Source organism: Somniosus microcephalus, chromosome 9 (genome assembly GCF_052327205.1).
Source record: "Somniosus microcephalus isolate GS21.2 chromosome 9, FLI_Smic_1.0, whole genome shotgun sequence".
Taxonomy (NCBI): Eukaryota; Metazoa; Chordata; class Chondrichthyes; order Squaliformes; family Somniosidae; genus Somniosus; species Somniosus microcephalus.
The window spans coordinates 239,975,250-239,997,915 of record NC_140995.1 but is presented as its reverse complement, the minus strand read 5'-3'; the positions used below and the strand labels follow the sequence as shown (position 1 = coordinate 239,997,915).

The 22,666-nt window shown below is 44.4% G+C and overlaps 1 protein-coding gene across 1 annotated transcript in view; it reads left to right on the top strand.

Annotated features, from left to right (window-relative positions):
* Positions 1–22,666, top strand: part of LOC147113157 (dynein axonemal heavy chain 8-like) — a 193,127-nt gene that overhangs the window by 36,802 nt on the left and 133,659 nt on the right. Inside the window, exon 2 of the mRNA XM_085998247.1 lies at positions 12,104–12,302. Coding sequence (XP_085854373.1) covers positions 12,114–12,302 — 189 coding nt within the window. The 5' untranslated portion in view covers positions 12,104–12,113. The remainder of the gene's footprint in view (positions 1–12,103; positions 12,303–22,666) is intronic.

Below are 22,666 nucleotides of genomic sequence, written 5' to 3'. Positions count from 1 at the left end.
TTTGACCACCCATCTGAGATAACTGCAAAACAGTCTGCCATCTCTATCATTTCTTTGAGCTTTCCTTGGACTCTGTTATGCTCGGCCTCCAGCAAATAAGTAGACAAAGCATGTCTGGTGGGAGGACAGTATGCAGGGTGAATGGCATTGAATAATCTCTTCCAGTACACATTGGCTGTGAGCATGAGGGGTGAGCCTGTCGCATATACAGCTCGAGCAAGGCACTCATCTGCATTCTTCTGGCTATGGTTGTCCATTGTATCAAAGAACCTTCCAAGTGGGCCAGGAGTTGCTGATGATAAGGAGCCCTGATGCTGAATGTGAACCATCATCTTCTTGAATGGAAGCAGAGGAACTCTGGGCTGACTGCTGTGAGCTTTGAGTGAAGTTGTTGTATTTGGATAAATGCTGCTGCATCTTTGTGGCATTCTTTACATATGGCTTTCTACAGTGTTTGCACATGTACACAGTCTTTCCATCTTTAATGCCTGGGGTAAAATGCTTCCACACATCCGACGGTAAACGTGGCATTGTTCTATGCAGAGAAATAAAGGGCATTCATCTCTGTGTCGAACTGCGGTCGATCAGCACGATTGCAACAGGGTGAGTAAATTTTTCCTGGTGCTCCATGTGATGGAAGCATGACCTGTGCACAGATGACACTACATCACCAATAGAGGGAGCTAATCGCTCATCCACCCAATCAGGACACATTTGTTCACAGTCACACACAAAACTTGTAATTATTAAAACAAGCCAAGTAAGAAGATAAACATATATTGATTAAGAAATTCCTTAATAATTAAGATTCCATCTCTGTTAGTAATTTTAAGAGAGGACCTGTGGGGGAAAAAAAATGAAAGAAATACAAAAAATATTATGCCAGCATGTGCTTTTTTGGGCAAAATTCCCAAGCTAAACTTCCCGTGGAAACTTTCCACCCCTTCGCAAGCCTATCTATTACTATCTTCCTCATTGTTTACTACACTTCCAAAGTTGGTCTCGTCTGCAAATTTCAAAATTGTGCCCTGTACCCCGAAGTCCAAGTCATTAATGTATATCAAAAACTGCAGTGGTCCTTGTACTGGACCCTGGGGAACACCACAGTATACCTCCATCCAGTCCGAAAACAGCCATTCACCACAACTCTGCTTTCTGTCCCTTAACCAATTTTGTATCCATGCTGGTACTGCCCCTTTTATTCCATGGGGGTTTCAATTTTGCTAACCAGCAACTTTATCAATGTGGTATTTTGAAAGTCAACTGCACTGCCCTCGTCTACCCTCTCTGTTGCCTCATCAAAAAACTCAAATCAAGTTAGTCAAGCATGATTTGCCGTTAACAAATCCATGCTGGCTCTCCTTTATTAGTCTATACTTGTCCAAGTGGCTGTTAATTTTCTCCCGGATTATTGTTTCTAAAAGCTTCCCCACCACCGATGCTAAACTGACTGGCCTGTAATCGCCAGGTTTATCCTTCACCCCTTTTTCAAAGAAGGGTGTAACATTTGATACAAGGATGTTAGGAAGTTAGGAGGCACAGTAAGTTGTGCAGATGGGAATGGGATATTACAAAGGAACACAGACTAAGTGAGTGGGGAAAACTATGGCAGATGGAGTTCAACTTGGGGAAGTGTGAAGGATCTGAGAAAGACAAATTGGAATATTTCCTAAGGCACAGAACCTCTGGATGATATATTGTCCTTGGAGTGGGTACAGCTCAGATTCACCAGAATAATACCAGGGTTTATAGGGTCAAATTATGAGGATAGCTTGCATAAGCGTGGCTTGTACTCCCTTGAGTTTAGAAAGTTGAGGGGTGATCTAATTGAGGGCTTTAAAATGATAAAGGGATTCGATAGGGTAGATACAGATAAATGATTTCCTCTGGTGGGAGTGTCTAGAATAAGAGGGCATAATCTTAAAATTAGAGCTAGGCTATTTAGGAGTGAAATCAGGAAACACTTTTTCACACAAAGGGCAGTGGAAATCTGGAACTCGCTCTGCCAAAGGTTGTGGATGCTGGGTGAATTGAAATTTTCCAGACTGAGATTAGAAACACAGAAACATAGAAAATTGGAGCAGGAGTAGGCCATTAGGCCCTTTGAGCCTGCTCCGCCATTCAATATGATCATGGCTGATCCTCTATCTCAATACCATATTCCCACTCTCTCCCCATACCCCTTGATGCCTTTTGTGTCTAGAAATCTATCTACTTCTTAAATATATTCAGTGACTTGGCCTCCACAGCCTTCTGTGGTAGAGAATTCCACAGGTTCACCACCCTTTGAGTGAAGAAATTTCTCCTCATCTCCGTCCTAAATGTCCTACCCCATATCCTGAGACTGTGACACCCCTCGTTCTAGACCCCCCAGCCAGGGGAAACATCCTCTCTGCATCCAGTCTGTCTAGCCCTGTCAGAATTTTATACGTTTCAATGAGATCCCCTCTCATTCTTCTAAACTCTGGTGAATACAAGCCTAGTCGACCCAATCTCTCCTCATACGACAGTCCTGCCATCCCAGGAATCAGTCTGGTGAACCTTCGCTGCACTCCCTCTATGGCAAGTATATCCTTAGTTAAGGAGACCAAAACTGCACACAGTACTCCAGGTGTGGTCTCACCAAGGCCCTGTACAACTGTAGTAAGACATCCTTGCTCCTGTACTCATCCTCTTGCAGTGAAGGCCAACATACCATTTGCCTTCCTAACTGCTTGTTGGACCTGCATGTTTACTTTCAGTGACTGGTGTACAAGGACACCCAGGTCCCTTTGTACATCAGCATTTCCCAATCTAGCACCATTTAAATAATACTGTACCTTTCTGTTTTTCCTACCGAAGTGGATAACTTCACATTTATCCACGTTATACTGCATCTGCCATGTATTTGCCTACTCAATCAACTTCTCTAAATCGCCTTGAATCCTCTTTGCATCCTCCTCACAACTCACAATCCCACCTAGTTTTGTGTCGTCAGCAAACTTGGAAATATTACATTTGGTTCCCTCATCAAAATCATTGATATATATTGTGAACAGCTGGGGCCCAAGCACTGATCCCTGCGGTACCCCACTAGTCACCGCCTGCCACCCAGAAAAATACCCATTTATTCCTACTCTCTCTTTCCTGTCTGTTAACCAATTTTCAATCCATGCCAGTATATTACCCCCAATCCCATGTGGTTTAATTTTGCACACTAACCTCTTATGTGGGACTTTATCAAAGGCCTTCTGAAAATCCAAATACACCACATCCACTGGTTCTCCCTTATCTATTCTACCAGTTACATCCTCAAAAAACTCCAGTAGGTTTGTCAAACATGATTTTCCTTTCATAAATCCATGTCGACTTTGTCTAATCCCGTTGATATTTTCTAAGTATCCTGTTATATCCTTTATAATAGACTCTAGCATTTTCCCTACTACTGATGTTAGACTAACCGGTCTGCAGTTCTGTTTTCTCTCCCTCCTTTTTTAAATAGTGGGGTTACATTTGCCACCCTCCAATCTGCAGGAACTGTTCCATAATCTATAGAATTTTGGAAGGTGACAACCAATACCTCCACTATTTCCACGGCTACTTCTTTTAGTACTCTGGGATGCAGATTATCAGGCCCTGGGGATTTATCAGCTTTCAGTCCCATTAATTTCTCCAGCACTTTTTTTTACTAATACTAATTTCCTTTAATCTCTCCTTCTCAGTAGACCTTCCCTCGCATTTCTGGGAAGTTATTTGTGTCCTCTTCCGTGAAGACAGAACCAAAGTATTTGTTTAATTGCTCCGCCATTTCCTTGTTCCCCATTATAAATTCTTCTGTTTCTGACTGTAAGGGACCTACATTTGTCTTCACTAATCTTTTTCTTTTTACATACTTGTAGAAGCTTTTACAATCCGCTTTTATGTTCCTTGCAAATTTACTCTCATGCTCTATTTTTCCCCTCTTAATCTCTTGGTCCTTTTTTGCTGAACTCTAAACTGCTCCCAATCCTCAGGCTTGCTACTTTTTCTGGCAACTTTATATGACTCCTCTTTGGATCTAATACTATCCTTAATTTCTTTTGTTAGCCATGGTTGGGCCGCTTTTCTTTTTGTGTTTTTGCACCAGAAAGGAATGTATAACTGTTGCAATTCATGCATTCGTTCCTTAAATGTTAGCCATTGCCTATCCACCGTCATGCCTTTTAATGAAGCTCCCCAATCTATCATAACCAACTCACTCCTCGTACCTTCGTAGTTTCCTTTGTTTAGATTTAGGACCCTAGTTTCGGACTGGACTTCTTCACTTTCCATTTTAATGAAGAATTCTATCATGTTATGGTCACTTTTCCCTAAAGGACCCTGCACAACAAGGTTATTAATTAACCCCTTCTCATTGCACAATACCCAATCTAGGATAGCCTGTTCCCTAGTTGGCTCCTCAACGTACTGCTCCAAAAAACCATCTCGTACACACTCCTGGAATTCATCCTCCACAGTATTACTGCTAATTTGATTTAGCCAGGCTATATGTAAATTAAAGTCACCCATGATTACTGTAGTACCTTGTTACATGCATCTCTAATTTCCTGTTTGATGCCATCCCCTACATTACCACTACTGTTTGGAGGCCTGTAGACAACTCCCACCAATGTTTTCTGCCCCTTGGTGCTTCTTGGCTCACCCAGACTAATTCTACATCTTGATTTTCTGAGCCAATGTCCTTGCTCACTATCGCTCTGATTTCATCCTTTACTAACAAGGCAACCCCACCTCCTTTTCCTTTTCGCCTGTCCTTCCTAAATATCGAATATCCTTGGATATTCAGCTCCCAGCCTTGGTCACCCTGTAGCCATGTCTCCGTAATCGCAATTATATCATATCCGTTTACATCTGTTTGTGCTGTTAATTCGTCTACCTTATTATGAATGCTTCATGCATTCAGATACAGTGCCTTTTTGATTTGTCTTTTTAACATTTTTAGACATCTTAACATTTTTTGGTACTATGGCCCTATTTGTCTTATTACCATTTTTTCTGACCCAGACACCTGGTTTGTATGCTCTGTCCCTTCCTCGTTATCCTTACCCCAATCACTTTCCTGCGCTGCTTCCTTGACTTTTCTCTTTAGCATTCTAGATTTCTCTCCACTGGGACCCTCCGGGATACATATTTGTTGGGTTAAGGGTATCAAGGAATGTGGATCAGAGGCAAATAAATGGAGCTAAGGTTCTGATCAGTCATGGCTCAAGTTTCTGACTGACCTACTCCTATGTTCTTATGCTTCAGTACAGTACTGAGGGAGTGCTGCACTGTCATATGCCATATTTTGGATGAGACATTACACAGGCCCTGGGTGCCCCCTTGGGTAGATGTAAAAGATCCCATGACACTATTCAAAGAAGAGCTAGGGAGCTCTCCCAGTGTCATGGTCAGCATTGACCCCTTACCCAGCACCACTAAACGAGACTGGGTTTCATTTCAATTTCAGGTGAGGGTGCAAAACTGGCGTTAGCGGTTTGACCGCTTGTTGAACACCACGCCTGATTTTCATTTCCTTTGACGTCAATAGAAAAAATATCGGGTGGAGTGTCTAATGGGCAGACAATAAGCTACCGCTTTTTTTGTGTTCCCGCTGAAGTTAAATTTCACCCGCATCATATGGTCATTCATGTCATTGCTGTCTGTGCTAATTGGCTACCACATTTCTTTGCAATGTAACTACACGGTAAAATACTTAATTAGCTGTGGAACATGAAAAGCATTATTTTAAATATTCCTTTCATGCTTGGTACTCATTTGCTTAAACAATTGCATCCAAGTTCTGATAATGGATCTGTAGCAGTGGTCAACACTAATGAGCAGCTTTGGACCAGTTGCTTTCTCTTGGACTTTAGGTTCTTACTCAGAGTGGTTAGAATATGGAACTTGCTACCACATGGAGTAGTTACATAGATTTACATGAAATTACAGAACAGAAACAGGTCATTCAGCCCAACATGTCTATTCTGGTGTTTATACTCCACACGAGCCTCCTCCCACCTTACTTCATCTCGCCCTTTCAACATATTCATCAATTCCTTTCTCCCTCATATTTATCCAGCTTTTTAAATGCATCTATGCCATTCGCCACAACTATTCATGCCAACCGCCTTCACTTGAGCATTAGCTGTTTTCCAAAAGCCAAATTAAAACCAATGGGGGAGCACCTCGTAGGATTGGTAGGATAGTTTAAAAAAAACATTCAGAAAAGTCCTATGGATTCACACATGGGCCTAGAAATTCGGGTGGTTTGTGCCACCCTTTATCGGCATGAAATGGCGAAAAAGCGGCGGCTGGTGGTGGGTCCCACGGCATCTGCCATTTTGGGCAGGTCGGCAGCGCTGCCGTTGCCTGCTAGCGGTGAAGGTATTTTACTGAGGGTGGAGCGTGATGTCAGTTGGTGTGCAATGGCGAGTTGATGCCAGCTCATCCATTTTGGAGTTCGCTGCTCCGCCAGTGATTGCTGCTGCTAAAAGGTCTCTCAGCAGCGTTAATGGCCATGAGGAGTCTGGCAGGACTTGAGGATGGACGCTGGAACTTCAAACGCCTTCTTCACCAAGTTCTTCTTTTAAACTTTCATTTTTGCCCATCAGTGACGGGAGGGGGAGAGGTTTGTATTTTCTGAAATAACAACAGAAAATGCTGGAAAAACTCAGCAGGCCAGGCAACATCCGTGGAGAGAGAAATAGAGTCAACGTTTCGGGTCGAAACCCTTTTACAGAACTGAGAGAAAAGGCAGGAAATTAAAAAAAAGGCAGTTTGGGGGCTGGGAAATGGGGCAGGGGATGAAAGAAGAGACATTAAGAGATATTCAAGGTGAGATGAGATAGTAATGGGACAGGTAAAGAAACAGACAATGGCTCTAGATGAAATGTGAAATGTGCTGGCAGAGTGAAAGACAGCTGCCATGTGGGAGAGAGAGGAAAAAAAGGAAAAGTCACAAACCAAAAGTGTGGATAAAAAATATAAAAATATAATAGGGGCCGAGGTTATGACCTGAAATTGTTGAACTCGATATTGAGTCCGGAAGGCTGTAAAGTGCCTAATCAGAATATGAGGTGCTGTTCCTCGAGTTTACGGTGAGCTTCTGTGGAACAATGCAAGAGGCCACAGACGGTGAGGTCTGAGTGGGAATGGAACGGTGAATTTGTATTTTCTGGCAGCTTTCCAGGAGGCCTACAGAGTTTGTGAGTCAATAAATAATTTCACCCCTCAACAAAAACACCCATTTCCTATCAATGCTCAATTCAACAACTGAACTTAAACAGTAGTTGTTGTTCAACGTCTACAAAGAAAATAACACTCACAGTGAAATTCACATCCACTTATGATGATGCAAGCTCTTGGTACAGGAAACTTTCTGGTATCCGGCACTGACGGGACCGAGCTGTTGCCGTTCCATAAAAACTGCCGGAGGAACCAGCGCTAATGTTAAAACATACGGAGCTTCTGAGCTCTGTGTGGAGCAACAAACCCTGTTGCTTCAAAACAGTCGGCGTAGCTTGCAAGCGTCTAGCTAAGCAACAGCTTCAGCTAGACCTTGCAGAACCCCGACTGGAGAAAAAAAGCAACGAAAAGTAAAAAAACTTATCTGAACCGACTCCTGAATTTTGCCGGTGGATAGAGCTTTCCGGACACTCCGGTTAAATGAAAGTTTCTTGTAATTCCATGTTATTCCATTTATTGATACAAGTCACTAGTATAATTCCATCTGCCTAAACTGAAAACCAAACATGATCACAATACATTTGCAACCTGTGGAGGTGGATTCAGACTATATTATATAACAAGCATCACAATTGAATTTCAGATGAATTGGCCTCGTTATGCACAGAAGAATAATTAAACCTAATGATGAGTTTCTACCGGACCTGTTCCCAGATTAGATACTTATACAAGTATTTTTCATAAACCCTTTGAATGAGCGGACACCACAGGATTCACTGTTGGGAACTACATTTGCAGTCATGCACCTCTCAGTCTTTGCAACACAACAGGGAATATAGACATTTCAGTTACTCGTTTATTATATGGAGAAATATATGTAATGAGCCAGCATTATATGTTCCAGGATATGTATTACCTAAGGATAACTTCAGATAATTATTGAGCCTTCATGAATTATACAATGCGAATCAGTCATGGGTGGCTCAGCTGTACAGCGGAGGAGGAGGAAGGTTGATAATGCAATAGTGATAGGGGATTCATAGTTAGGGGAACAGGCAGGTGTTTCTGCGGCGCAGACGTGACTGCAGGATGGTATGTTGCCTCCCTGGTGCCAGGGTCAAGGATGTCACTGAGCGGCTGCAGGACATTCTGAGGGAGGAGGGTGAACATCCAGAGATCGTGGTCCATATCGGTAGCAATGACATAGGTAGAAAGATGGAGTCTTTCTCTGGCCATTCTGTTTCCAGCTCAGTGTACCAGCAAATGCTAAAAGCTTGGCAGTCTGCAGAAGAAGCAAGGTTTCTTGCAGACCTTAAATGCAGCAGCAATGATGATATCATCGGAGGCGACTTTCAGACTGGAGAAACTCATTTGCCATGGATTCCCACACGCTGGAACTCAATTGGGCAATTTAGTTAAAATAGCATCTGTCTCCCGCATCGATTTAGATTCGTGTGGATAGCGTGAAATGTGGATTACACGACACCAACCCGCACCTGAATGAAAATCCAGCCCAATAGGCCGAGTGGCCTCCTTCTGTGCAGTAAATTTCTCTGATTCTCTGATATGTTTTTACCAATCAATGAGCGAACGATTGAAGGTGACCTGTGATGAGATCTCTTTTATCTGCATTCATGTCATAAACAAATAAAAAATGGACAAACATCGAGTGGCAGCTAATGTTTTTGGAGCATGTACGGCAACTTTTCGGGTCACTCCTTTCTTTCCCGCTCCCCTTCACTGCAAGCGGGAGACAGAGGCGACGTTAGGCCTCCCTCTCAGATTAGCGCTGCAAAGAGCCCGTTGCACTAGAAAATTACTGCCACGCTGATGTTAATGAGCAGGCAGTACCAAAATGCCGCCAATGTTACCAGCAGGTTTCCAGCATTCCCCAATTTCTAGGCCATGGTGACATGTTAAGGCTGCTATTCAAAAATCAACTTTGTTACACTTTGTGCACTTTTGTAGTGCAGTTTCATAACAGGTTATGAGCCTGCAACGTCAGGTATTCTGTATATAATAGTTGGCTCAGAGATTGAAGGATCTTTATTGCAGGATAGAGGGACTGGCAGAGCTGGTATTGAGGACTGTTAATGCAGATATATAATGCAGATATAATGCGCTCACTCGGAGGTCGAACTCCAAACCATCGTCAACACCTTCACCGAAGCGTACGAGAGCATGGGCCTTACACTAAACATCCGTAAGACAAAGGTCCTCTACCAACCTGCCCCTGCCACACAGTACTGCCCCCCCGATTATCAAAATCCACGACAAGGCCTTGGACAACGTGGACCACTTTCCATACCTTGGGAGCCTACTGTCAACAAGGGCAGATGTCGACGACGAAGTCCAACACCGCCTTCAGTGTGCCAGTGCAGCCTTCGGTTGCCTGAGGAAGAGAGTGTTTGAAGACCAGGACCTCAAACCTGGCACTAAGCTCATGGTCTACAGAGCAGCAGTGATACCCACCCTCGTGTATGCCTCAGAGACATGGACCATGTACAGCAGGCACCTCAAAGCACTGGAGAGGTACCACCAACGCTGCCTCCGCAAGATCCTGCAATCCATTGGCAGGATAGGCGCACCAACATCAGTGTTCTTGCTCAGGCCAACATCCCCAGCATCGAAGCTTTGACCACGCTTGATCAGCTCCGATGTACGGGTGACATTGTCCGCATGCCCGATACGAGACTCCCAAAACAAGCGCTCTACTCGGAGCTCCGGCACGGCAAGAGAGCCCCAGGTGGGCAGAGGAAACGCTTCAAGGACACCCTTTAACCACCGTCTGCCCCACCTGTGACAGAGACTGTAGGTCCCGCATTGGACTCATCAGTCACCTGCGAACTCATTTTTAATGTGGAAGCAAGTCATCCTTGGTTCCGAGGGACTGCCTAAGAAGATGATTGAGGACTGTTAATGCAGATATAGGTTGGGGAAAGTTTGAGGGGAATGAGATGATGAAATGAATTGCTGGGCAATCAACTGATCCCAAGCATCGCTGACTACAAGCTGGTTGATTTTGCACTCTGTCTTCCCTTTCTTCATTCGAGTTTTCCTCATCAGATAAGGTCCTCTTGCTGTTCTGGCTCCATGTGCATTCCATGTTTCAGAGCAAAGGTTGTGTAAAATGCAACACACATAACTACAATATGGGAGGCTCTATATGGGCCGTGCTACAGAGGGCCTCTTTCGTGAAAGGATTATATTTATAAAAAATGTAATGTTTCTTGATGTAAATGGAGTCTGCTGACTACATAAATATCAATACACCAAGGATATGAAATTATTAAAATTTATATCAGATCTTGAGCAGTCAGCTCCAAGGGGTGATCCTAGTTTGGACTCCGATGACCACACAAGACCACAATGTCTTGTAAAGTGACATTTATATAGTTTCAACAAATTTATTAATCACAGATTGTTACTTGGTTAGCATAACTATTACAGTGATATTTAATCAGCACTCGGTTACCTATTTCAACTCTGGACACTATCTTCAGTCAGTAACCTTTCTGCCAGTGGCATTTGGGAACTCCCTAGATTAGATGCAATTTTTAAAAAAAAGTATATATATTCAATCTCTGGATGTGGCCAGCATTTATTGCCTATCAATAGTTGCCCTTGAGAAGGTGGTGGTGAGCCACTGCATTGAATCGCTGCAGTCCGTATGGTGAAGGTACTCCAACAGTGCTGTTAGATAGGGAGTTCCAGGATTTTGACCCAGCAACAGTGAAGGAATGGCAATATATGTCAAAGTCAGGATGGCGTGTGTGACTTGGAAATGGCAGTGTTCCCATGTGCCTGCTCCCCTTATCCCTCTAGATGATAGAGGTCCCTAAATCACAGTTAATGAGGTCAATTTTAACTTGGAAAATCGGGATTGCAGGTACCAAAGTGGACGACGATCCATCGGACCTCCTGGTGTGTTAGGGCCTGGAAGATTTTAACACTCAGGCCTCATTTGAATAACCCGAAACTGACTCCCGCCTGAAGCTGTCAGGAATGACGTCAATGCCAGCAGGCAAGAATGAAAAGTAGCAGAGAGTCAGGCCACTGCCAGGGGCCTATGGAAACAGTCCCCGACTAGGTAAGTGAGGAAGGAGGGTGATTAGGAACAATCACAGATTGGGGGGGGGGGGTGCAGGGGAGGCCTATGGTCTTCTTGCAGGGCCTGAGAGAGCACTCCTGGTCCATAAGGATTCCATAGAAAAATGATTTTTTCAAAATGATCTTGCCCTCTTTTGGCTACTTTGCAGACTTCCGCCATGGTTCTTTTCTCCCATTCAGCTGTTGCGAAAGCTGACATCGCTTTTAATTCTTTACTGCCTTTCGAAAGTTGAAAAATATTTTTATACCCAAATTCAACGATTTACCTTTTAAATGTACAAATACTCTTATGGCATGCCAGCTTCCCTGCTGTCTCCCATTCAGCAATCTCTCAAAGAATGATGCAATCCATGACAGGGGTTCGCCTTGACTAGATAATTAGACAGATTCCGGAAAATCTGGTGAGTTTTGCAGTTCCTATTATTTGTTCATGAAAAGTTCACAGCTCATTGGTTCTTCCGCCTTCACACCTGGACCACAAGATCTTCCCCGAGGTCAGTCCATTCCTTTGTATATAACAAGTATACCAAACTGGTTTTTAATTAAGGCAGGCATATAGATTTTGGAATAAAAAAGATACAGTATTTTATCAGGCAACCTATACTTTTGGGTTTTTCAGGATTTTTCAAATGTTTAACGAGACTATAAAATTGAACATTGAGAATTGAAGGATTTCAGCTCATTCGCATTTATAAAGTTAAGTAGAATGTAATACTGAGTTGCTTTCCATTCTAGCATAGTGGATAAGAATTTCATGACCAAATAACACATAGTGACATGAAATTTCATCTCTTGTGTTTGCTTTTAGGCTTTGAAAAATGAATCGCTCTGGTGATTCAGGACACGAAGATATTTTTCCAAAAAATAGTCAATCGGGTAACCTTCCAAAAGTTAGTGGATCGAGTACCTTTGATGCATTTGTTTCCAATCCAGAGAAAAAAACGGGTAAATTTCGCAGAAGCACTGTTGGAATGTTGGCCTTGCAGGAGACAATAAAAGAAAAACAGGTATTTCTTTAATTCATAGAATCATCTTCTCTTTTCTTCTTAGGCAGTCCCTCGGAACCGAGGATGACTTGCTTCCACATTAAAAATAAGTTCGCAGGTGACTGATGAGTCCAATGCGGGACCTACAGTCTCTGTCACAGGTGGGGCAGACGGTGGTTGAAGGGGCGGGTGGGTGGGGTGCTTGGGTTGACGTGCGCTCCTTGCGCTGCCTGCACTTGGCTTCCGCTTGCTCCCGGCGAAGAGACTTGAGGTGTTCGGCGCCTTCCCAGATGCTTCTCCTCCACTTTGTGCGGTCTTGGGCCAGGGATTCCCAGGTGTCGATGGGGATGTTACACTTTTTCAAGGAGGCTTTGAGGGTGTCCTTGAAGCGTTTCCACTGCCCACCTGGGGCTCTCTTGTCGTGCCGGAGCTCCGAGTAGAGTGCTTGTTTTGGGAGTCTCGTATTGGGCATGCGGACAATGTGACATTGTCCATAGAATCATACAGTACAGAAGGAGGCCATTTGGTCCATTGTGCCTGTGCCGGCTCTTTGGCAGAGCTATCCAATTAATCCCACTCCCCTGCTCTTTCCCCGTAGCCTTGTAAATTTTTTCCCTTCAAGTATTTATCCAGTTCTCTTTTGAATGTTCCTATTAAATCTGCTTCTACCACCCTTTCAACCAGTGCATTCCAGATCACAACACATTGCTGTGTAAAAAAAAAAAAAAAAAAAAAAAAATCTTTCACCGTGTTCTTTTGCCAATCACCTTAAATCTGTGTCCTCTTCTGCTACTGGAAACTGTTCGTCCTTATTTACTCTATCAAAACCATTCATGATTCTGAACACCCCTATCAAATCTCCTTGAACCTTCTCTGCTCTACAGACAACAAACCCAGCTTATCCAGTCTCTCCACATAACTGTAGTCCCTCATCCCTGGTACCATTCTAGTAAATCTCTTCTGCACCCTCTCCATTTAGTTCAGATTTCCAGCATCTTCAGTATTTTGCTTTTGTTCCTTGCTTTTTGTACTCTATTCCTCCATTAGTAAGGTCAACGATCTCATATGCTTTTTTAACAGCCTTGTCAACTTGCCCTGCCACCTTCAAATATTTGTGTGCATACACCCCCAGGTCTCTCTGTTCCTGCACCCCCTTTAAAATTACCATTTAGTTCATAATGCCTCATCCCATTTTTTCCTACCAAAATGTATCACTTCACACTTCTCTGTTTTAAATTTAATCTGCCATGTGTCTGCTCATTTTACCAGTTCTGCTCATATCTGCCCTGTGTCTGCTCATTTTACCAGTTCTGCTCATATTTCCAAATCAGGATGGTGTGTGACTTAGAGGGGATCTTGCAGGTGTTGGTGTTCCCATGCGCCTGCTGCCCTTGTCCTTCTAGGTGGCAGAAGTCGCGGGTTTGGGAGGTGCTGTTAAAGAAGCCTTGGCGAGTTGCTGCAGTGCATCTTACATCCCTTTCCCCTTTTTTAAAAAGGGTGTAACATTTGCAACGCTGCAGTTCTTTGGCACCACCCCCATATCCAAGGAGGATTGGATGATTGAGGCCAGAGCCTCTGAAATTTCCACCCTTCTCTTAGTAATTTGAGATGCATCCCATCTGGACCGGGCGACTTTTCTACTTTGAGGACTTTTCAGTGCATCCTCTTTATCTATTTTTATCCTATCCAATATCGCTACTGCCTAGGGTTGCAAAATTCTGGGAATTTTTAAAAGAGGAAACTTTCCATGGGAATTTTCGGGAATTTATGGGAATTTTGGGAATTTATGGGAATTTTGAGTTTTTTTGCACACTGATGGTTTTTGTCTCTGACCCTTATATTATCTTTGTCGTCAAAATAGACATACTGTTCCATACAAATAAAAACAGGCTTTCAAAACTTTATTTATGTTATAATTTTGAACTTTATTGAACCCCCACAAAAAAGACCCATCTAAAATAAAATAAAAAGAGCGTCAGCTTATTTAGCCTGTAATTTGTCCTTATTTTGTCCCTTTGAGTCTTCTACTCATGAGTCTTCTGAGTCTTCTACTCCTCATTGCTCCTCCTGATTCTCTGACTCTGGCTCTGACGTGTCCATTTCCTCCTCTGTGTCAGTGTCTAGCTGTGTGGTGGACACTTCTGTATCTGGCTCAATAAGTTGTAGGTTCACCCGGATAGCCACCAGTTTCTCCACTCTCTTGTTAGTCAGCCTGTTGCGCACCTTTGTATGCGTATTCCCAAAAAGTGACCAGTTTCGTTCAGAGGCCGCTGATGAAGGTGGGATTTGGAGTATCACCGATGCAATAGGTGACAGGGCCTCAGATGCACAAAGTCCCTTCCACCAGGTATGTGCACTGATATGCTTGCATGATTCCCATATCCCATCCCCATTCCAAAGACCTTGCAGTACTGCAGTAAGGAGGGATGATATATTCGCAGGTTCCTCTAATGAGGCCATATGGGTGGAGCTTAAAAACAAAAAGGGGGCAAGCACTTTGCTGGGAGTGTACTATAGGCCTCCAAACAGTCAGGGGGAGACAGAGGAACAGATATGTAGGCAAATCTCAGAGGAATGTGCAAATAATAGGGTAATAATAATGGGGGATTTCAACTTCCCCAATATTAACTGGGATAGTCAGAGTGTGAAAGGCTCAGAGGGTGTAGAATTCTTAAAGTGCATCCAGGAGAGCCTTTTGAGCCAGCATGTAGAAGGTCCTACAAGAGAGGGGGCGGTACTGGACCTAATTCTAGGGAATGTGGCCGGCCAAGTGGAAAAAGTGCTAGTAGGCGAGCACTTTGGTGATAGTGACCATAATATGGTAAGATTTAAGGTGGTCATGGAAAAGGACAGGGATGGGCCGGAAATAAAGGTTCTAAATTGTGGGAAGGCCGATTTTAATAGGATAAGGCAGGATCTGGCCAAAATGGACTGGGATCAGCTACTTGTAGGAAAATCCGCATCAGAGCAATGGGAGGCTTTCAGAAGGGAGATTGGGATCATACAATGGCAACATGTTCCCGTAAAGGTCAAGGGTGGTTCCAAAAACCACAGGGAACCTTGGATGTCAGGGGATATACGAGAATGGATTAGGAAAAAAAGGAGGGCTTTTGGCAGATACAAAAGGCTAAAGATGGAGGAAGCCCTAGAGGAGTACAAAAAGTGCAGGGGGATACTTAAAAAAGAAATTAGGAGATCAAGGAGGGGCCATGAAATAACACTGGCGAGCAAAATAAAGGAAAATCCTAAAATGTTTTATAAGTATATTAAGGGTAAGAGGATAACTAGGGAAAAAATAGGGCCCATTAGGGACAAAAGTGGCAATCTGTGTGTGGAGCCGGAAGATGTAGGAGGGGTTCTAAATGAATTTTTTGCATCTGTTTTCACTATGGAGAAGGACGATGTAGACATAGAAATAGGCCGGGGGGACTGTGATATGCTCGAACATATTCACATTGAGAGGGAGGAGGTATTGGCGGTTTTAGCTGGCCTAAAAATGGATAAATCCCCAGGCCCGGATGAAATGTATCCCAGGCTGCTGTGTGAGGTAAAGGACGAGATTGCGGGGGCTCTAACACATATATTCAGGACCTCTCTGGCCACAGGGGATGTGCCAGAGGACTGGAGAACCGCTAATGTAGTACCATTATTCAAGAAGGGAAGTAGGGAAAACCCGGGGAACTACAGGCCAGTGAGCCTAACATCAGTGGTAGGAAAATTATTGGAAAAAATTCTGAGGGACAAAATTTGTCTCCACTTGGAGAGGCAAGGATTAATCAGGGATTGTCAACATGGCTTTGTCAAGGGAAGATCATGTCTGACTAATTTGATTGAATTTTTTGAGGGGGTGACTAGGTGTGTGGATGAGGGTAACGCAGTGGATGTGGTATACATGGATTTCAGTAAGGCCTTCGATAAAGTCCCGCACAGGAGACTGGTCAAGAAGGTAAGAGCCCATGGAATCCAGGGTGTCTTGGCACATTGGATACTAAACTGGCTTAGTGACAGAAGGCAGAGGGTGATGGTCGAAGGTTGTTTTTGTGACTGGAAGCCTGTGGCCAGTGGGGTACCACAGGGATCGGTGCTGGGTCCCTTGCTGTTTGTGGTCTACATTAATGACTTGGATATGAATGTAAAAGGTATGATCAGTAAGTTCGCGGATGATACAGAAATTGGTAGGGTGGTAAATAGCGAAGAGGGTAGCCTCAGTCTGCAGGACGATATAGATGGGTTGGTCAGATGGGCGGAACAGTGGCAAATGGAATTTAACCCGGAAAAGTGCGAGGTGATGCACTTTGGGGGGACTAACAAGGCAAGGGAATACACAATGAATGGTAAGACCCTAGGCAAGACGGAGGGTCAGAGGGATCTGGGTGTGCAAGTACACAGATCCCTGAAGGCGGCGGAACAGGTGGATAAGGTGGTAAAAAAAGGCATATGGGATACTTGCCTTCATTAGCCGAGGCATTGAATATAAGAGCAAGGAGGTTATGATGGAACTGTATAAAACACTGGTTAGGCCACAGCTGGAATACTGTGTGCAGTTCTGGTCGCCACACTACAGGAAGGATGTGATCGCGTTGGAGAGGGTGCAGAGGAGGTTCACCAGGATGTTACCGGGGCTGGAGCGCTTCAGCTATGAAGAGAGACTGGGCAGATTGGGTTTGTTTTCCTTGGAGCAGAGGAGGCTGAGGAGGGACATGATTGAGGTGTACAAAATTATGAGGGGCATAGATAGGATGGATGCTGAGGAGCTTTTTCCCTTAGTAGAGGGGTCAATAACTAGGGGGCATAGATTCAAGGTAAAGGGCGGGAGGTTTAGAGGGGATTTGAGGAAGAACTTTTTCACCCAGAGGGTGGTTGGAGTCTGGAACTCACTGCCTGAAAGGGTTGTGGAGGCAGGAACCCTCACAACATTTAAGAAGCATTTGGATGAGCACTTGAAATGCCATAGCATACAAGGCTACGGACCAAATGCTGGAATATGGGATTAGATCAGACAGGGCTTGATGGCCGGCGCGGACACGATGGGCCGAAGGGCCTCTATCCGTGCTGTATAACTCTATGACTCTGTGAGATGGTGTGAGAGGGTAGAAATCACACTGTAAGCGCTGTTGATCTGTTCTCCAGAAAGTATTGGTCTCCCAACATGCTTTGGGTCCAGCATGTATGCTGCAGCATGAATCGGCTTGACACAAAATTCTTGATGCGTCTGTATGAATTGAACAATTGCCTTCTCCTCTGCTTTGAGCAGCAGGGATGTGGGTAGGGCAATGCTGATTTGTTCTTTTAAATCAGTAAAAAGCCTGAGAACATCTGACAAGACAGCGTCATCTCCTTCAATCTGAGCAATTGCAGATGCTACTGGTGAGAGTAGTTTAAGGCTGCTAACCACTCTCTCCCAAAACACATCATCCAGCAGTATTTTCTTGATGGTGGTTTCCATATCCCCAGACTAGGATATTGCCATTTCTTGCAGCGACTCCTTACCCTCCAGAAGGCTGTTGTACATTATGACAACACCACCCCATCTAGTGTTGTTGGGCAGCTTCAGTGTGGTGTTCTTGTTCTTTGTCATTTGCTTGGAGTTGTAGGTTGCTGCAACTACCTGTTTTCCCCTGACATACTTAACAACGTGCTTGGCTCTCTTGTACAGTGCTGCCATGGTTCTCAAACCCATGATGTCCTTGAGGAGCAGGTTAAGCCCATGAGCTGCGCACCCAATAGACGTAATATGAGGGTAGGCCTCCTCCACTTGTGCCCAAGCAGCCTTCATATTCGCAGCATTGTCAGTAACTACTGCAAAGACCTTTTGTGATCCAAGATCGTTGATGACCGCTTTCAGCTCATCAGCAATGTATGTGCCTGTGTGTCTGTTGTCCTTCGTGTCTGTGCTCTTGAAGAACACTGGGAGAGGAGTGGAGACGATGTAGTTTATGATGCCCTCCCCTCGTACATTTGACCACCCATCTGAGATAACTGCACCACAGTCTGCCATCGCTATCGTTTCTTTGAGCTTTCCTTGGACTCTGTTATACTCAGCCTCCAGCAAATAAGTAGACAAAGCATGTCTGGTGGGAGGACAGTATGCAGGGCGAATAACATTGAAAAATCTCTTCCAGTACACATTGGCTGTGAGCATGAGGGGTGAGCCTGTTGCATATACAGCTCGAGCAAGGCACTCATCTGCATTCTTCTGGCTATGGTTATCCATTGTATCAAAGAACCTTCCAAGTGGGCCAGGAGTTGCTGATGATAAGGAGCCTGATGCTGAATGAGAACCATCATCTTCTTGAATGGAAGCAGAGGAACTCTGGGCTGACTGCTGTGAGCTTTGAGTGAAGTTGTTGCATTTGGATAAATGCTGCTGCATCTTTGTGGCATTCTTTACATATGGCTTTCTACAGTGTTTGCACATGTACACAGTCTTTCCATCTTTAATGCCTGGGGTAAAATGCTTCCACACATCCGACGGTAAACGTGGCATTGTTCTATGCAGAGAAATAAAGGGCATTCATCTCTGTGTCGAACTGCGGTCGATCAGCACGATTGCAACAGGGTGAGTACATTTTTGCTGATGCTCCATGTGATGGAAGCATGACCTGTACACACACGACGCTACATCACCAATAGTGTATTATTTTGTATATTTTAAATTGAAGGACAACAGAGTTCAACAAGTAACTGGTTTATTTGGTATAAAGTCTGATTTACTTACTGCATCATCACAACATCAGCAGAAAACAAAATGACTTCCCTTAGGACCCCTAACCTGGATCTTAAAAAAACTATAGCAGACTTACAGATGCCTGCAGGCCAATCACAATTTGATATGCAAATATTACAAATAGAGGGAGCTAATCGCTCATCCACTCATCCAACCAATCAGGACACATTTGTTCACAGTCACACACAAAACTTGTAATTATTAAAACAAGCCAAGTAAGAAGATAAACATATATTGATTAAGAAATTCCTTAATAATTAAGATTCCATCTCTGTTAGTAATTTTAAGAGAGGACCTGTGGGGGAAAAAAGAAAGAAATACAAAAAAAACAATATTATGCTAGCATGTGCTTTTTTTGGGCAAAATTCCCAAGCTAAACTTCCCGTGGAAAATTTCTGGAAATTTACCGGAAACTTTCCACCCCTTTGCAACCCTACTACTGCCTCCTCCTTTACATTGGCAGCATCCTCGTTTCTAGTGAAGACAGATGCAAAGTACTCATTTAGTACCAGCCATGCCCTCTGCCTCCACAAGAAGATCTCCCTTTTGGTTCCTAATTGACTCCACCCTTCCTCTTGACTACCCTTTTAATATTTGTGTTTATAAAAGACTTTTGGATTTCCTTTTATGCTAGTTGCTAATCTATTCTCATACTCTCTCTTTGCCCCTCTAATCCCCTTTTTTAGATCTCCTTTGTACTTTCTATATTGAGCTTGGTCTCCACCCTATTACAAAGCTTACAATTGTCATAATGCACCTTTTTCTGTCTCTTTTTCTGTAACTTTAGTCATCCAGGGAGCGCTAGCTTTAGATGCCCTTCCTTTTACATAGAATTACATAGAATATACAGCACAGAAACAGGCCATTCGGCCCAACTAGTCTGTGCTGGTGTTTGTACTTGAAACGAGACTCCTCCCATTCCATCTACTTCATCTCAGCCTTTCAGCATATTTCTATTCCCTTTTCTCTCATGTACTTGTCCAGTTTCCTTTTGAAAACATCTAAGCTATTTGTCTCAACCACTCCCTGTGGTAGGTAGTGAGTTCCACATTCTAACCACTCCCTGAGTAAATAAATTGCTCCTTATTTCCCTATTGGATTTAATAGTAAATATCTGTTATTTATGGCCCCTAGTTTTCGATTCTTCCACAAGTGGAAACATTCTCTCCCCATCTGCCCTGTCCAACCCATTCATAAGGTTAAACACCCCTATCAGGTCACCTCTAAGTATTCTCTTTTCTAAAGGAAAAAGCCCCAACCTGTCAATCTTTCCCAATAGCTGTAGGCCTAGAAATTGGGTATAGCCCGGCTTGAGGCGTTAGAACTGGCGCTGCGCAAAGTTTATAGCCAGACAAAACTTACCGCCGCCTGTTGCGATATTGGGTTGCATCGCCCCTAAAGGTGATTGAGGCGCAAATTCAGGCGTTACACGGGACTCCTAAGGCGCTAAACTTCCGGCGCAACCCAATATCGGAGTGGACGGGCTCAGCGCAGGTGCTCTCAATTACCGATGACCACGAGACTTCCAGGCGCCGGCTAGCTCTTAAAGGATGGGTCAGTCAGCTTCAGCATCCACACTCTGCGCCTTGCAGGCCTCAGAATCGGCGCAGGCCCTTCTCTGGCGATAAAAACTTGGACCAGATGGAGAAGGTGAGACAGAGAGCAGAGCGCTTCATCAATGAGGCTCTGGAGCAATTGGTGGCCGCAGTGGAGCGCCGGCGAGATGTTCTCTACCCAGACAATGGCAGGAGGCCGAATCATAAGGACTACCGACGAGCTTGGAGGGATGTATGCCAGAGGGTCAACTCCAGCAGCATGGTGACCAGGAGCCCTGTCCAATGCAGAAAGAAATTCAACGACCTCACTCGGGTCGTGACGGTGGGTGTTGTTCCTGCAAACTTCTGCATCCCTTCATTTGCACCTGACTTTATGGCTACAGGGTGGCCTGTGCTCCATTGGCCACCTGCCAGCAAGCACCCATGGCCCTTTCTGGGCACACACATGCACATTTGACTCAGGGCATCATGTAAGGGCTCTTGCACCATGGGGGGCATGAGATGATCACTCAGGGCATCAGGTAACATAACTTCCCCTCCTTTCCCCTGCAGTCCATGCTGGCGAGGATTGGCAAAGACCAGCTTCGCACCGGTGGAGGACCTCTACAAGTGGTCACTCTCACGGATCTCGAGGAGAGAGTCCACCAGATTCTTGGAGGACGTCTGAGTGGTCCTGTAACCACTGCAGCTACTGACCCCATTGTCGACAGCGATGGTAAGGTTCTCACCTCTTACAACTGTCTCCTTCTACTTGTTCCCCCCGCCAGCATGCTTTCTCACTGTGGACCCATGTCATAGCCTTGTTGCAATCTGGCATCCCTTGCTGCGAACCTGTCCTTTTGCGAAAGCCACTCTTCCACCTCCCTGCTTTCAGATGCTGCATCACCAGCTCGGGAGCCGGGCCCTCAAGCTGCCAGTGCCATCGAAGGCTCAATGAGAAAATTACTGTCCAACAGAAGGTCAGCAACTCTCTCCAGCAACGATCAGGATGGCCAGCCCAAATGGCTGCAGCTTTTATACTAGTGCTGTCCCCTTTAAATAGCGCCCCCCGAGTCTGAGAAGGGCCTGGGAGCGCTCCATCCAACTGTCACTAACCGCGCCAGGCGGAAAGGTTGCGGGCGCCACCGAATATCCGGTCCGGGGCGCAAAAATGGCGTTGCACACTGAAATGACGTCATGATCTGCCTGCGCCCGCGGGCGCGCGCAAAGAGTTAGCGCCGGCGCTAAAATCATACTCAATATGGGAGGTGGCGCTATATTCACAACGCCCGCCCGAAAATTGGGTAACGCCCTAATTCTCGGGCTCTTTAGGCGCTAATCGCTGGTGCTACCAACCGAATTTCTAGCCGGTAATCTCCCAGTTCTGCTACCAACCTTGCAAATCTTTTTTGAACTTTCTCCAGTGCATCTATGTAATTTTTATAGTCTGGAGACCAGAACTGTGCCTATCCCATAGAGTTGTAATTATTTGTGCATCACGATTAAAACACTCTACCCACTAGGAGCTATGTAATATTCTGGATGAGGTGAAAAATCAGCTAAAAACCCACTACCAATTAGGCAAAAAAAATCTGGAAAATTCCTCTCTAATCCTCTTACGTGATTGAAATGAATCCAGGAGACTACATTGCCCATAACTTGTAATACTTGTTGCCTACTTCTTGTATGGTGTGATCTCTTCCTCAACCAGGAACCGGCCCAGCTCTCTTTTGAGGGTACACAGCAAATCATCATTCACCACACAAGCCAGCACCTTGTTCCAAAGGTCTACTATTCTCTGGGAAAAGAAGAACCGCCTAACATCTAATCTATTTCTACCCTTGCATAATTTATGTATAACTTCTGGTCCTTTCCAATCTATCTACTTGAATTAATCTGTCACTGTGAACATAATCTAGTTGCTTCATTATTTTATGGACCTCAATCAAATTGTCCCAGGGCTACAGTTCTCTAAAGTATATAGACATGACTTTTTAAGCCGCCTTGGTAGCTAAAGTGCTTTAAACTAGTAATCAAATCTTATGGCCCTTTTGTAAAGCCTCAATATCACCCATCACGTGAGGGGACCGAAACTGGACAGAGTATTCTAAATTAGGCCTAAC